The sequence below is a fragment of the Triturus cristatus genome, chromosome 7, assembly GCF_964204655.1.
Source record: "Triturus cristatus chromosome 7, aTriCri1.1, whole genome shotgun sequence".
In the NCBI taxonomy this organism is placed as follows: domain Eukaryota; kingdom Metazoa; phylum Chordata; class Amphibia; order Caudata; family Salamandridae; genus Triturus; species Triturus cristatus.
The window spans coordinates 573,667,369-573,685,137 of record NC_140590.1 but is presented as its reverse complement, the minus strand read 5'-3'; the positions used below and the strand labels follow the sequence as shown (position 1 = coordinate 573,685,137).

At 42.3% G+C, this 17,769-nt stretch overlaps 1 protein-coding gene across 13 annotated transcripts in view; it reads right to left on the bottom strand.

Moving 5' to 3' along the window:
- Positions 1 to 17,769, bottom strand: part of SPATA20 (spermatogenesis associated 20) — a 2,191,885-nt gene that overhangs the window by 1,569,101 nt on the left and 605,015 nt on the right. For all 13 annotated transcript variants that reach the window (XM_085617132.1, XM_085617125.1, XM_085617126.1 and 10 more), the window contains one exon: positions 8,606 to 8,749. In XM_085617132.1, coding sequence (XP_085473258.1) covers positions 8,606 to 8,749 — 144 coding nt within the window. The remainder of the gene's footprint in view (positions 1 to 8,605; positions 8,750 to 17,769) is intronic.

Genomic DNA, 17,769 nt, shown 5'->3' with positions numbered 1-17,769 from the left:
CAATTACTCACTGAATGCTGGGGCGCAGCCATACTCGCTCTATAATCTTTTACTCGGATGTAAAGGGAGTACAAGTTTGTCATTACCCGTTGTCAGCCATGGTGTCTCATACCGGCTCGACAGCGTACTATCAAAGGTTGTGATTCCGTATTTCACACACCCTTTTGTTCGAACTTCTGGATATTCTGCAAGGGAATTCCAAATGTATCCTATGTTATGGACCGATAATTAATCCGATTCACAACATCGTGTCAAGGTTCAGCAGTGTATCTCCAATTATCGGCTATTTCCCATAACTTCAATATGACTTGTATTTCACTCCATTGCATACATTACAAACACACGCCCTGTATTGTAAGACGGAGATCTATACCGGGGAAAGTGTCTAAATCCAATCTCACCCCTCATTCATACATCTCACCGTTTAAAATGGCAACACGAGCTTCGTCTCAGCCGCTCCGTTCACTTCAAACAAAGCCTCTGATAAACCCATCGCCTATCATGTGACATTTCCGATCCCAGTCACGTGATGTATCACGCAAATGTAAGCGCCATTTTGGAAAGGGCTAAACTCAACTTCCCTGTTCAGAGGACATTGAAAACCAATCGCATATCACGTGACATTTGCCGGTTCCGATCCCAGTCACGTGATGTATCACGCAAATGAAGAACAGCACATCTACCATCCTGATAATCCCTTCCAGAGGAATATTTTACTATGGAGGCGATATATCGATGATGTGCTATGTATTTGGGGAGGTACTGAGGAGGATCTGGTGGCCTTCTTGAACAGACTGAACACACTTGATCAAAGCTTGAGATTTACCTGGACTTACAACCGCAATACTGCCACCTATCTGGATCTTGATATCCGAGCAGAACATGGGAAATTGGCAACTAAGGTACATCAAAAGACAACTGACAGGAACTCGTTGTTGCGTTTGATTCGTTTCATCCACGAGCCCTTAAAGACAATCTACCGGTGAGTCACTTCCTGCGTTACAGGAGGAACTGCTCTTCCACCGTGGATTTTATGCAACAGTCAGAGGATCTCAGTGACAGACTCATCCAAAGGCAGTATCCCAGGAGGGTGGTTAAAAATGCAAGAAAAAGAGCACTTAATACACCTCGTAGCGCTCTGCTGGAGACGATCGTAAAACCGAAAAGTGACTGCCTCCCTGTTGTTATGACCTTTGACCCATTAGCGAACAAACTTAGACAGGTCATGCGAAAGCATTGGGGATTGCTGTCTACAGCTGAGTTCAAGATGCCTTCCCCTAGGTTGGCCTTTAAAAGAGCAGGTAACCTTAAGGATAGGTTAGTACACTCCCGAGCTGGAATTGATAAAGGTATTTCGAACTTACCGGCGGGTCACTATCCATGTGGCTCGTGCTCCGTATGTGGCCTTACTTCCAAGAGTGATAGAGTGGCCCTAGTGGATGGTAGAATATGGTATTTAACCCAATTTACCAACTGTAACACTATGAATGTGATCTATCGTATCACCTGTGGTTGTGGGCTACATTATATAGGCCTTACATCAAGAAAGGTGAAAATAAGAATCCAAGAACACCTTAGCACTGTCAGAATGGGGAAATTGACTACTAAGCTTGTCCAACATTGCGTAACTGAGAAACATGATCCTAGATCACTGACCTGGACTGTGCTAGAAAAACTCAAGGGTGACGCTTCAAATATCGAGAGATTGTTAATCAATAGGGAGGCCCGTTGGATTTTTTTCGAAAAGGCTGACAAAATTGGATTAAATGATGGGATAGAATGGAATAAAATCTCCCTCTAACCTTTTTAGCATGTTCCCTGTGTCAACAAACTTGCTTGATATACTGCAGTATAAAGTGGCTTGTGCGGAACGGCGCTTTATCGCATAGTTAAGCATGATCATATGGGTCCTTTGAGCTGTGTGATTGATGCCCCTCCTCCCTGATGTGTATGTCCGACATTATGACATCTACCAAAAAAATCCAGTGCATAGTGTGTTCTATGTGCGGAAAATAAACAGCACCTTCGGTGCTAATAAAGAATTTAAAAATGTATTAAAAAGTTTTTATTTGAATAAAATCCGTGTGATACTGCACATTGTTGAAAACACGTGATTTGCAATAGAACTGATGGGAAATTATCAAGTCACTACCAATGTGATTTGTGCTGATGCAGAGAGAAGGAATAGTTCCTCTACTGTTAAGCGTGGTGAATATGCTGTTTTAGATACAGCGTCGGATTTGTGGAATAACCAGGAAACATAGCTACATGTTCACCTCTGGGGATTTACGCTATATAACTGAGAGAGAGAGAACGTATAGTATGTTATAAATGTCCTCTGAACAGGGAAGTTGAGCTTAGCCCTTTCCAAAATGGCGCTTGCATTTGTGTGATACATCACGTGACTGGGATCGGAACCGGCAAATGTCACGTGATATGCGATTGGTTTTCAATGTCCTCTGAACAGGGAAGTTGAGTTTAGCCCTTTCCAAAATGGCGCTTACATTTGCGTGATACATCACGTGACAGGGATCGGAACCGGCAAATGTCACATGATAGGCGATGGGTTTATCAGAGGCTTTGTTTGAAGTGAACGGAGCGGCTGAGACGAAGCTCGTGTTGCCATTTTAAACGATGAGATGTATGAATGAGGGGTGAGATTGGATTTAGACACTTTCCCCTGATATTCAGAGCGCCCGACAGTAGGGGATGTGTAGGTGCGAGCCTCCTATATCAATTGGGTATAGATCTCCGTCTTACAATACTGGGCGTGTGTTTGTAATGTATGCAATGGAGTGAAATACAAGTCATATTGAAGTTATGGGAAATAGCCGATAATTGGAGATACACTGCTGAACCTTGACACGATGTTGTGAATCGGATTAATTATCGGTCCATAACATAGGATACATTTGGAATTACCTTGCAGAATATCCAGAAGTTCGAACAAAAGGGTGTGTGTGATATACGGAATCACAACCTTTGATAGTACGCTGTCGAGCCGGTATGAGACACCATGGCTGACAACGGGTAATGACAAACTTGTACTCCCTTTACATCCGAGTAAAAGATTATAGAGCGAGTATGGCTGCGCCCCAGCATTCAGTGAGTAATTGCAGGAACCCTCTGTTTTTTATATTTTGTAGTCACAAATAATTCAGCATGAAATATGCTGTTATGGTGAATGGAGTCCTGTGGCCCTGAAGAAATTGCCGTACAAGTAAGGCAATGAAACATGTCGGCGGTTTGACTTTGTGACTGTTGATTTACAGCACTTTTTTATTTTTGAATTGATCCATGAGCTGAGAATAAAATTGTGGTAGTCATGGTTCTCTATCAATTTTAAATCAGGACTTTGGTGTGTAATTTTCACTCCTTTTTTCACCGTTTTGTTTTCTTTTGAATTTTGTTGGTACAGTTTCCCAATTTTTCTTTGACCAAGGTGGCAACCTATGATGAGAAACGTGGCAGTACTGGTGTTGACCTAACCAGTGACAGCCCGCTATGGTGTTGCGCACGTGAGGTGCTACCTTGTTCTGCACATTTTTCCACTAACCTCTACGGTGTGGGTTGTCACAATTTTGAAATAGTTTTTCACCAATTGACAACAGTGGCTTACAAGCTGAGGGTTCTTGCAATAAATCACTGTTTTATATAAAATATAGTACAGATTTTGGTAAATCAGGAATCTACCCCATGAATAAAAATAATTGGGGGTGGATGTGAAGAGGTTAGTTGTGATACCTCCTTAATCCTGGTGATACACAAAAATTAAGGATATTTCTGTACGTATTTGAGTGGGTCTGCTTTGTTATAAAGTTGCGTTGAGTGGGGGACGACCCACCCGTTCCTTCCCCTGGAGCTCCCTAATGTTATAGGAATACCCTGACCCCAACCAGCCAAAAAAGCATTTGGAAAAAAAATTATTGCAGCAAGTTTGCAGCAAGATTCAGGGCCGCAACCAGTACCACGGACCAAGTCTTTAGGTTTCTCCTGTTAATCTGGAAAGAAGTCACAATTAGAGGAGGTCACCTATCTGGAGTGTTCGTGGACCTAAAGACCGCCTTCGATTCCATTGACCGGTCCCAACTTTGACTAGCACTTAGCACTAAGCTCATGGGTCTACCGGCTTATTTGCTCAGACTCTTGGTTAGGTTACACCAAGATACCTTCGCCAGGGTCAGGTGGAATACTGAGGGCTGCCTGACAAACGCCATAGCTTTTCAGAAGGGCGTTCGCCAGGGATGCATTCTTGCTCCTACACTGTTTATCCTCTACATAAATGGCCTAATAGGAGAACTCTTTAACTGCGGTGGTGAGCCACCAAAATTGGCTGGAAAGGTACTGTCCTGTCTGCTTTTTGCAGATGACACACTGCTTATTGCCAGAACACCCTGTGGCATTCAAAATCTATTAAATAAATGTTCCCTAGTTTGCAAAGGTAAGGGTCTACAAATAAATGGGCTGAAGACCAAATATATGGTATTTAATCCATATAAGTCTAATAAGAGGAAACTTACCCTGGGTACGCATAGTTTGGAGCAGGTTGGTTCATTTGACTATCTGGGTATCCGTATCAATGATAGGCTGTTGATTTACAGCACTTTTTTATTTTTGAATTGATCCATGAGCTGAGAATAAAATTGTGGTAGTCATGGTTCTCTATCAATTTTAAATCAGGACTTTGGTGTGTAATTTTCACTCTTTTTTTCACCGTTTTGTTTTCTTTTGAATTTTGTTGGTACAGTTTCCCAATTTTTCTTTGACCAAGGTGGCAACCTATGATGAGAAACGTGGCAGTACTGGTGTTGACCTAACCAGTGACAGCCCGCTATGGTGTTGCACACGTGAGGTGCTACCTTGTTCTGCACATTTTTCCACTAACCTCTATGGTGTGGGTTGTCACAATTTTGAAACAGTTTTTCACCAATTGACAACAGTGGCTTACAAGCTGAGGGTTCTTGCAATAAATCACTGTTTTATATAAAATATAGTACAGATTTTGGTAAATCAGGAATCTACCCCATGAATAAAAATAATTGGGGGTGGATGTGAAGAGGTTATTTGTGATACCTCCTTAATCCTGGTGATACACAAAAATTAAGGATATTTCTGTACGTATTTGAGTGGGTCAGCTTTGTTATAAAGTCAGGGTATTCCTACCCTGCCCTCTTTTCTTCACTTTTTTTTTGGGGGGGGGACAGCCAATACTTTCTGGTTGATGTGTTGGCAGCCAATCAGAGCTCTGCAGTTCTCTGCAGTAGCTTGTCATTATTTGTGAAGTCGTCGTGGCCACCAATATACAAATTTGAATTTTCTTTAATATCTCGCAAACTACTGAACGGATTTACACCAAGTAACAAAAAGCACAATCTGCAGACCAAAAGCTACCTTTCTACCAAATTTTGTGAAATTCCGTTCAGCAGTTTGGGGTGCAGGCTTGTCTAAAGACTATGGGAATTAACATGGGAAATATACTTTTTTTGACCCACCCCTTTTTCTCAGCCCACACTTGACAGTTCACCCGAAACTTTCCATGCACAACAAGAATCACCATGGTACTTTTTGGGAGAAATTTTGTGAAGATTCGTTAAATGGCACCAAAGATATAGGCAAATCATGTATATGTAAATGTATATATGTATGTATGTAGCCGTGTCTGATGGCGTGCTCCTCAGCGCTGCCGGTGCTCACTGGAGAGTGTCCGCCCACACGCTATGAATGCACTCAATCCATTCAGAATAACAAGATGAATTGCACTCCAGGCACTATCGTTTCGTGTACCATATACTTTATTTGGCTTTGGCTTAACACATCAACATGTTTCAGCCATCAGTGCCTTGATCCCGATGTTTGGGTGCCGTATTTGATTCAATTTTATACACATCATAACTTATTATTGCATTATCGTACACAATGATTCTGTTCATACACTACTCTATATACATTCTTACTTGCAGGGCTTCATCGAGATTGATATACAACAGGCAGTTGAGGAAAGTAAGATGCAAACCTTAGAAATTCACTGAAAAAAACAAAGGTTAAAGGGGATGTTATAGTAAGGTGAAAATGTCATGTAAAACATACCATTTGCAACTAACTAAACAACTGTAATTCACCAGTTATAGTTATCTCAAGTAACTATAACTTTTGACCTTACCATGCACTGCTTTTAGCCTTGCATATTAAATCACTCATGACATATCCATTGACTACAGTTATAACATTCCTAATCACATTTGAAATGCCATCATTGTTGATATTACTGTGCATGGCGGGGGAGTTATAGTTACTTTAGGTTATGACTTATAGTTATTTGAGGAAACTATGAATGGTGAATTTCAGTGGTTTTGTTAGTTTCAAATGGTATGTTTTACATGACATTTTCATTTAACTATAAAATCCCTTTAACCTTTGTTTTTTAGTGAATTTCTAAGGTTTTTTTTAATGTAAAGTTAGATATTCTTACAATTCCTAACTATAAAGTTACTTTAAACTTTGTTTTTTTCAGTGAAAAAAATAAATTATATATATATATATATATATATACACACACATACACACACACACACTTGCATCCCTGTCAATACACAAACCTGTTCTCTATATTACATGTATTGTTTTAGAACAAGTGACGAGTTGCATCCAGAACGAGAGTTCAGCTCCTGTGTTTCTCCCTTCTCTATCCCATCTTTCTGGGTTGCCCAGGGCTTTATACACAGTACGTGTTCCTTTATAAGGTATTTTTACTCAGGATACAGGGCAGACACTGGGTGGGCTTCAACATCTATCCTATGAATTGTTAACAGGAGCTCAACAAATCCTCTTCTGCTCCATCATCTGGAAGTACCTGATGGTGAGGTTTCAATAATTTTCTGCACCTTTTCTGGCTTAAGGTGCAGTCTGTGCATCTCACCTGGATTCCTCCTTATTGGTGAATGAGCTCTTCACTAAGAGTGGTATCAATGCCAAAACTCTTGACTCCAACAATACCCTCTCTCCAGTAAGACAAGCCCCATCGCTGAAGGCGTTATTACTGCCAAGATATCAGACATTTGTGACTGCATTAGAGTGGGCCCGCCATTGTCCAGAGTGGTGGTATATTCTGTTTTGCTGTGCTTTTCTGAAGTATCTCTAATGCACTTCTCGAGACAGTTCTGCTTGGCCTGTTAGCCTATTAACTCTTAGTTCTTCAGTACTTAAGGTATATGCTGACAAATACGACACACTTCAAAAGTGTGGCTGTCAAGAAAGTTAGCAATAAGCAAAGCACATTCATCCTTCCATAATTTACTTAAAATGTTGCAACAGACTCCACCCAAGAGAAAGCACAACAAATGTAACTTACTATTACAGGAAAAGAGTACTCTTAACAATGGCAAGTGAACAAAAAACAGCTCCCAAGAATGATTTTCATAATACAAATTGCATAAAAGGGAAACACTTAGCATTCATAAATCCATACTTCACAGAGTACACAAATTAGTTTGCTCAAACCGACACTGATCTGCATTTTAGTTTACTGAATCAAACTACTTATGTCATGTTGCCAAATTCCTCTCAAATGCGGTTTATATCTAGCTTTGTTTCCCTTACTTTCTCCTTTTCACAAGTAGAGTCAGCAAACGCTTTCTAACCACAATGCTTGTTTTTTAAGTGTTTTGGTAAATTCTAATTGTAGTTATTTAAATCAAACAATGTTGTCTTTACACGTACAGCTGTGTGAGCATATTTTAGGAAGGTAAACTTTTTTTTCTTTAAACTGTTCTAAGGACTTTTACATATGTATAGTTAGTTTAGGTTTATAAATATCATATAATATCCCACAAACTAAAGATTTTCCTCAAAGCTATGTCCTACCAACAAGAAACAATATGTTTCGATTGACCCAGTTATCTCATTCCTGTTCTAGACTATTTATATTCACCAGTGGGCAATTTTGTTGCAAACAGAATAAAGCAGTCCCTGTGGAAATAGGTAGGGTACAAAGTGTAACTAGGAGTTTACTGTAAATACTACATAATAGCACGACTGGAGCAGAATAGTTTCCCTGCTCAGCCTTTAACTGGCTTGCCTCATGCAAGCTTACAATTTCCACATTCGAGAAGACATTGATAGATGTCTAAGCATTCTTTACAGTCAAGCAGGCAGGGCACACACATTAAATACGTATATGTAAGTCCTAACACAACCCAATACAATCTCAAATTCAAGCAACACTTAACAGTCCCAGGATCCATCCTAGACTACTTTATGATCCCTAAGCAACTGATGTTTGAGATCAGGAAGTAACCATAACCTTTATCTAAGGCTGATACATACTGATTCTGCATATTTAGTTCAAATCTTCCAATACCAAAACTCCTCACCTTCAACAACACTTTTTCCATCAGCCTGATCTTGTGCCAAAAAGTTATTCCATGTTAGGCAGCAGATACAAAACTTGCACTAGACATTTAAACCCAATCTAGGACTCCGAAACCATATCTTAAGCACATTGTTGGAGTGTACTTGCAGGAACAGTTCCAAATGGAGAAAGACTCGATTGTAAGCTATCAGTTCTAACCCTTACATTTACAGTACACTAAATGTAACAGTCTAATACCTGATCTGCAATACGTAGAAGAACAGTCCGAAACCCAATACTATGTGGTCCATCCTCGGGAGGAAAGTAGGTCCCACCTACAAAGGGCCGAAGGTCAGGGGTCATCCAGACACTCATCGGCCAGCCTCCACCACTGCTGGTTGCCTAGTATTAAAAATGAAAAGTATTAAAGTTTCATTGTACGGTTTAATTTTCTAGAATAGGCATGTTTTAGATAGCTGACACACAAATACTGTCAGCTGCATACTGTAGCTACAAAGTTAGTCTCAGAGATGCAGAAGGCCCATATAGTCTTTTCCAGGTGATGTCTTATTAAAAAAAACATGTAACATCGTAGGAGTGGATTGACTATGTATCAATTCTCTGTCACTGATGAATCTCTAATATCAATAAAAAAATTCAATACAAATATATTTAAAAAGAAGTAACATACTAAGGGTCTCATTAAAGATAGATCACTATATTCATATAGAAAATATGGCTGTAACAATAAAGTACAGTATTACCTCGAATTAGAATTCTATGTTAATAAATAAAAATACCACAGGTTTTTTTTCCCCCGATTTAAGTCCACTTTTTTTTACCACCAGCCTTTTCCTAGTATGATTTGAGACAGGATTTTTGCTTGGCATTTGCAGTGCACCAGCTGTTTTAATGCATCACTGAAAATCAGAATTAACGGGCAGAAAAGTGTGGCAAATTGGTGCACAAGCCCCAAAAAAGGGGGCAGAGAGAGGTGAAATGGAGGGAAGATAGGACGCCAACAGTACACTCTATATCACAGCATAAACGTCAAGAAAAGATTACTCCATAACCTCTCTAGGGATTCAATTTGATAAATATTAACTTTGGTCAGGGCTTAATCCAGAAAGGAATTCATTAATTTACACATGAGCAAGTGACCAGCAGAGAAAATGATGTCCGATCACTAACTTATTTCAAGGTAGAAATAAACAAAATAATAACCGTTCAGATATACTATTTGTAATTATACAATTTTCAGCTGGTGAACAATAATAAAAAAGGATTTGGTTGTCTGCCGCATCACCGTCTTGGAAGGCTGTTTCTGCCAATATGCCAGTCCTCTAGAACAGCCTGTATAGTTCCAGAACTGTTGTGAAAAATGTTTGCAGGGGTCAACCACCCCAAGCTGTGCTGTCTTTAATGCGTTCCAAACGGAGTCTCCATCCTCGCCAAAGAGGAGAAATCAATTAAAGACCATATGCATGAGCAGTGCCTGCACATCGCCGGACAATCCGGTGGACCTCATCCAGGTATGTCTACGAAGGACAATGCTAGTATCGACTGCCCTCTATGGCCTCAATGCAGTCTGTAATATCCAAACTCATGCAGATAACATACTTGGCCGGATCCTGCCCATCAATGATTGTCTGAGCCTGGAAGGCCCTGAGATCCTCTGGGACTGCTGGGCAAGATTATGCTGGCAATTCTTCTTACGATATGTGGGTATGTTCCCAATTGACGGAATATGTTCAAAGATTGCAGTGCCAGGCAAACAGAAGAAAAGAGGCACAGGGTTAGAAGGTCGCATGACAACTGGTCGCTCTACAGTAAAGAGCCAACATCGGTTCGATATCTAGTATGGGAGTCACCAACAGGTCACTCATGGGAGTGACTAACAGGTCACTCACTGGTCCTGGTGGAGATGGTACCGGCATCAGGAACTTCAGTGAATCCCTGGGTCAGAGTGGAAGTCTGTACCAGAGTTGGTATAGGCTGGGTCACGGGCCCCAAGGGGACAGACAGCTCCTGGGAGGACCTACTGATGGTAATCTAACTGTAAGCCAGGTGTGTCCGCTGGAGAGTTGGAAGTGAACTGAAAATTTGCAGTAGGGCCTTTCTAAGGCCCCAATCTGCTGTGGGTCACTGATGACCCCGGGAGTGTAAGGCATATCAGGACCTACTGAGGAATTGGTTGCATGGCAGGTGGCCTTAATGGAGTGCAACTTACATCTTGACAACCTTGCACCTTCTCTTTGGAGTCAGAGTGATGGGACGGGTCAAGTCCCACTTTGTTTTCTTATGCTTGTGCTCGAACTTTCACTACCTGAAGATTTCAAGCAAGATGTGGAGCAGTCACAGGATTGGCTTTGTGGTCAGGACAGGGACCCAGCCTGCAACATGGAGCAGGTTCTGTCTGAAGAAAGCAACTAATTCTTGTGTTCGGCGGCATATAACTTTGTCTCCTAGTCTTGAATGATCTTTGGGTGCAGTTGGAACCATTTATCAAACAATTTAGAGACATGTCAGGAGCACACTTTGCGGTCTCCGTGACCAAAATCTGCTTCCTGATATTATGGCATGGCTTGAATCCTGTCCTTTTTGGTGGAGACATCGTTCCCCTGGATGTAATCTGAAGCGGAGCCTTGGATCCATGTTCAAAGGCACTGGAAGAAAGGGACTGACATTAGAACACAGAGATAGGGATTATATGACTCTACTCCGTCACTTCTAGGGCAGCATTGAGCAAGGACAGAGCGACACTCACTCCCTAATGTGGTGTGCAGTTGCACTGCTAAAACAATTCTCCAGATCTAGTCTGGCACCTGAGATTAAGAGTATGCATAAAAAAATAGCTCTCCTTATTCCTTATGGACCAATTCCTAGTTGCTGCATCACGCAGGAACAGAATGTGGTTTGATTCGTTATGACTTTTACATATGTTGCTGAAATAAACATCTACACATCTTTCCCTCATCCTTGATTTATGTCACGAATCACATCAATAAGTTTTGTCTCACATAAACCTTTCCCTACTGAAAGCCTACCACTGTGTATTTTGTTATCCGATAGCTGTAAGGTACTTCTGTATTTGTTAATGTTCATATTTATTCACACACCAAGACCAAGTTATCTTGTTGTCACTCTTCTCCATGACTTGTGATGTCTGATTCATGCAAACTCCATCCCTCCACATTTCTGTATGATTGTTCACATCTAAAGTGAAAAATGCAACAAGGATGTTAAGTGAAGAGGCGTAGGCAGAAAGTCATTAAAAGGGTGTTTATTCGTACATTGAATACGACCACGGCGTCTTGCTGCTGCAGATCCAAGAACGGTAATGATCGTTGCTTGTAAAACCGCTAACAGCAAACGGCATGGAGCGTGGCACAAAGTTGAATACAAACAAGTTTGTGCATGAGGAGGTCGCGTGAAGAGTTCTCAAGAGAAACCTGCATGCTTCCGTCTCGTGCACAAGAATAAAAGCAATACAACAGTTGTGCTGCCAGTACATGTGTTATTGCAATCAGAATTAGGCTCTCCACTAAACATCTGACAGTTCATTGAACCTCCCTCCGACTGAGACTCTCTTCATCACCCCCTTGATTCTCCACAAGGAAAAGGTTACTTGTAGTTCTAGTTCATGTGAAACTTCATTGAAGTTCATTCAACTTCATTGAAGTCTTCAACGCTAGAATAATTCCTTGCTGCATGTGTGGCGATTTTAAATGAAGCAAGTAGTCCATAAAAATCTTTTACTCCATAAATTGGGAAATATTATGCCTATCCTCTAAGAAAAACAGGCATGATCCTATATTGTGTAAGGTGGAGATTATAATAGTTTATCGGCTACATTTGGCTCAATCTAAACTGCAATACTCATCTCCAAAGCAAATTTCCAAATCAAATATCATTTTATAATGTCCCGGTCTTTAAAGATTTTTTTAAAGGACTGGAGATAGGGTTCCTACCAGCGAGAATGTCCACCATGGGACCTAAATATTGCTCTATCAAAAGTAAAAGGACCACCAGCTGAGCCGATTCACAAGGGTACATTACAGTATCTTTCCTGGAAAGCAGCCTTTCCAGTTTCCATCACCTCTGCTCAAAAGGTGAGAGAGATTCATGCTTTGTCATCTGTATTACCACGCACCATATTCCAGACTAATAGGGTTCTGATGCGAACACATTCCTCCTAAAGGTCATTTCTGATTTCCATTTCAATCAAACTAACATGCTACCCACTTAAATGCATAACCCAGCCACAGCAGCAGAACGTTTCCTTTGTTCATTAGACATCAGAAGGGTCCTTCACTTCTATCTTGACAAAAGACATAGAAAGACAAATTAGCTGTATGTAAATTAACGCCATATTAGGCAAAGTCAGCAACATCTAAACAGTCTATCTGTATTAGTATAGCAGCTTGTATCACTTTATGCTATCAATTGGCTAACTTACCCTTTCCAGGGAAATGTAAACCTCACTCCACCAGAGGAAAGGCAGCCTCTATAGCATGGCTTCAAAATGTACCAACTGCAGACATCTGCAAAGCAGCAACATGAAAAGCAGTATATACATTCACAATAAACTATTGTCTAGATTCAGACACACACGCAGATGTGAGGATAGATCAGGAAACTCTGCTTTTTCTATCCTGCTGCACAACAGCTGCTTTCCAGAACCTTAACTAGCTTGCTACTCTATCCTAGCATCTAGACCAGCGAAAACGAAGTACAACACATAGTAAAACATAGTAGGCAAAGGCAAAACACGCATGGGAAACCCACGCCAAGGATGCCAGGTCTAACAGGGACCATGCAAGAGGATTGTTTTTGTAAATACATGTTGAGTTTCAGAACGTCTCAGATGGGGCGCCCATCTCCTGACTTTTTATCAGAAAGAAATGGGAGTAGAAACCTATTCCCCTCCGGATCTTCTGGACCTCTTCGATTGCTCCTTTTCTTAGCATGGTTAATATCTCCTTAAGAAGTTGTGGTAGATGGCGGAGAGGCTGCCCTTTTGGGGTGAATTTGGTGGTTTTGTGATAAATTCCAAAGTGTGCCTGTTAGAACTGGGGGTCTCTAGTTGGCAGAGGTAGGTACCTTTGACCAAATAGGGACCCTTGCTTCTAAGTCAGGGAAAGGGGATTACACTACTCAATAACCCCTGCTCACCCCCTTGGTAGCTTGGCACAAGCAGACAGGCTTATCTCAGAGACAGTGTGTTAAGCATTTGTGAACACATACAGTAATACAGTGAAAACACTACAGATGGACACCACACAGGTTTTATAAAAATAAGTATTCTTTACATAGACTTAACACAAGACCACAAACGACAAAAATCCACAATACTATACTCAAAATTGACTGAAAGATGGTAGAAGTAACTTAGTTCAAGTTGACGGTAAATGCGACAAAGTTCTCACAAAAGTACCTGGATGCGTAACGCAAAATAAACAAAGGGGCACGCAGCGTTGGAGATGCGTTGGTTCCTTGCTTCGAGGGAGACGATGCGTCGCGCCTCAATGCTTGCACAGAGTAGGGTATGCGTCTTGATCCTTACCGGAGAGGCGGTGATGCATAGATTCTCGTACTGCGGCCCGGTTAAGATACGGCAAGATGGCGCCTCGATGTGATGCGACAATCCGGTGCGATGCGATAAGATGGTGCCCTTGATACCACGACGTGTAGACGATGCGTGCACGCCTGGCGGCTGTGCGGCAAACTCTGTACTTTGGAGCCGCGACAGGCCCTGCGGCACGCTTCTCAGGTGATGCAACGGCGACCCTTGCGGTGGTGACACGCTTCTCCGGTGATGCAACGGCAAACAGCTGCGACGAAGACACACTTCTCTGGTGATGCAGCGGCTGCACGCTTCTCCGGCGATGCAACGGCAACAGCTGGGGCAGCGACATGCTTCTGCTCGTTGCGTCGCACTTCCAGCTCCCAGCGACACGCAGGCTTCTGCAGACAGAATTCCCAGCAAGGAAATTCAGAGGGGAGCTGGTGGTGAAGTCTTTTGTCCCTGAGACTTCAGCAGGAGGCAAGCACAAGTTCAAGCCCTTGGAGTAATATTCTGCAAGATGATGAAAGTTCTTTAAAAGTTCCTTCTCCTCCCCTTGGCAATGAAGACACCACTGCAGGCCAACCCAACAACACAGCACACTGGCAGGGGGGCAAACCAACTCCTACAGCTTCCTTTGGTTCTTCTCCTTGGCAGAGTTTCGTCTTGTTGTTCCAGAAGTGATCTAAAATTCTGGGGTCTGGGTCCCCCCTTTAATACTCATTTTATCTTTGTTCTCTGAAGGCAGAGAGGCCTTTGCCTAGTCCAAACCAGTTCTGGTCGGTCCTGGAGCACTTTGTTGACAAGACTCCTTCTTTCCTTTCACAGTGTAGGCCAGGGACATAAGACGCACCACAGGAGGTGGAGCCAGCATTGTGGAGGGAAGGCACAGCACTCTTCAGGTCCCAGGTGCAACCCCTCCCACCCATCTACATGCAGATCTCTCTATTCAGCCGTGTGCTGACTCACCCTGTCTCCTGGAATCCTCCAGCCCCTGTCACTGAACCTCCAGACAAGGAATACACAACCTAGCAGAGGTAGGCTTGGATAGTTGGGCAAGAAAATACCTACTTTCTAAAAGTGGTATTTTCAAACACAGAATGTTAAAACCAACTTCACTAAAAGATGTATTTTATCATTCTGAGTTCAGGCATACTAAACTCTACTTTATACCTAGTTCCCTGAGTCAGTTAGGATTATAAGATGTTATAATCAAACTGCCCATTCTGGCCTATGGGGAACAGGTAGCCTTGCAATAGTGAAAAAACGAAAATGCCTGTAATTAACTATTAGGACATGCCACACACACCAGGGCATGTCCTACCTTATACTTACAATGCACCCTGCCCTTGGGCCTACCATAGGGGTGACCAGACTGCACACAGGCTTTGCAATGGCAGGCCCGAGATACAATTTACAAGCTGCTTCTGTGGATGGCACAACCAGTGCTGCAAGCCCACCAACAGCATTTGATTTACAAGCCCTGGGCACACATGGTGCACTCTACTAGGGTCTGACAAGTAAATCAAATAACCCAATCATGGAGTCACTAATCAATGCATCAATTTAACAAAGGGAGCACTTGCACTGTGGCACTGAATAGCAGTGCCACAGTGCCCAAAGCATCTAAAACCAGCAAACAGTTCAAAAACAGAGGAGGCAATCAGGAAAAAATGGAAGGGAGACTCACGTCAATGGTACCAGGTCTAACAGTGCCCACGTGAGTTGACATTCATCTGTCTGTTGTAATGTGGGACCATTGTTGGAGATATTTCAAGATTCAGCACCAAAATTGTTTTTGGGAATTGCGGGGAGTTAGCGGTACCGCTGAAAGGTCACTGATTTCTGGCAGTGCCTCTCACATGGGGAGGTTGTTTACGATTGGGTGCCTGCATGTAGCCAGCTGTAGGTGGCTGCCTGTATTTCTGCTGGGAATATTGAGAGTATTGAGAGTGATACTGGCTTTGAAAAGGCTGGTATTGCTGTGTGTATGGGGTATTAACCTAGATTCTGGTAAGAGGTTCCTGTACCCTATTATATCTTGAAGGTATATCTGAGACAAAGGAAAGTATGATAAAAGATCGTCGGAGGACCCATTTGGGGTTACAGGACGAACGCCGGTCTTTGAAGAAAGTTTGACAATAAGACCACGTTCCCCCGGCGGTCCCGGGTTTGGAGAAATTGTGGTAAACTCGGAAAATGTGTTCCCTACATACATAGTAGAAGGTTCACTGAAAACAATGAAATTTTAGACCAGAGTGCCACAGAACCCACAACACTGGTTGTGACCTGAAACACCAAGGGATCCACACCCTGAAGAAGGCCTCATTGACCCAAAGGGGCTAACTGAAGAGGCTGAAACAAGTTGGTACTTGCAGCAGGGATTTAGGGGCAGTCACCCCTCCTATATATCCCTAATTTATTTTCAACCCAGTCAAGGGGAACCAAGAATAAAGGTAATTACTAGGTATCTCCTTAGACTGTTTTATCTTTTTCTTTTCTGCACTAGAGATCCCTTCTTGAGGGAAAAGCTTTCCCTAACACTTTTACTTTTCTGTTATCTTGCTTAATTTCATCCCTCACCCCTCTGTAAAAACAGCGCTCCGTCCAGTGTGTTGGTCTGCACTTGGACGTCTGCAGCGGCCCTATGATGAAGCATGCCACTGCACAGTGGGTGAGGGCAGTATTAAGAATTTCTTTCAATTCCCTTCTTGTATCATGCTTTCTTTTGTTTCAGATATACCGTAAAGATATAATAGGGTACAGGAACCTCTTACCAGAATCTAGGTTAATTTTTTTAAGTCCTTTTTTTTGTGAGTCTTAATTTTTACAAAGGGGAGTCAGAGAAGGCTCATTCCCTGGTCCCTCTTCTTTGTGAGTTGATTGCCGTGTGTTTGTATGAAAAACCTCCTCTGTAGGAGTATGATCCTCTGCCCCAGGCTCCTCGAAAGGGATGTTTTCTTACCTGCAGTGTCTCTAAGAAGGTTGCTATATCAGAATCAGTTTTTATGGTTCAACATGCTTGCCGAATAACGTACGGCATATCTAAGAACGTCTGGCCTGAAAGATGTTGCCTTCAGCCATCCCTGTCTCCTGAGAACAGCTGCATCAGCCAGTTGCCTGAATCCAGATATATCTCTGTTTCACAATCGATAATTTCCACAGTTCTTTCTCCTTCCTATAGAGTTTTTCTGGCTTTGCCTTTTGAATCTTCTGGAACGAGGTTAATGTATGCAGCGATAGCAGACCACATCTGCCTGTCGTAACGTCCTAATATCGCTAGGGAGTTAGCTGCTTTGACAGTAGCGGCTGCCATGGTAGAGGAGTGTTTTCCCATATTATCCAGCCTTTACCCATCTCGATCTGGTGGTATCGTTATAGAAGTGGATGGATACTTATAGCGACGCTGGGTCGCTTGCGTTATAACCAAACTGTGGGATGACTGATTAAACATGCTGGTGAATCGTTCGGTGCTTTACATTTTTTATACAGCTGCAGCAGTACTGCCGACACTGTCACTGGATTTTTCAAAGCCTTGATGCCTTCCTCTCATATTGATTTTTTTCATGGACTCTTTGAAATCGTAGCGGAAGCAGTTTGATTGATTTGTGTTTATAGGGAGTTGGAACCTTTTAGCTGCCCTTTCCAGAAGGTTGTGAAAGTCACCATGTCGTCTGGTGGGGGCTCTGCTGGTGGTGGCCTAGGCGGAGCTGGTGTTTGGATCAGATAGTCATCCCACTCAATTGAAGAAGTGTCCCTGATCTCGCTGCCTTCTCTCTCCTCATCTGAGGAAGGTGCTTTATACACTGGCGGTTAAGCCAATGTACTAGCCAGTGTGGATAATGGAGTCAGTGGG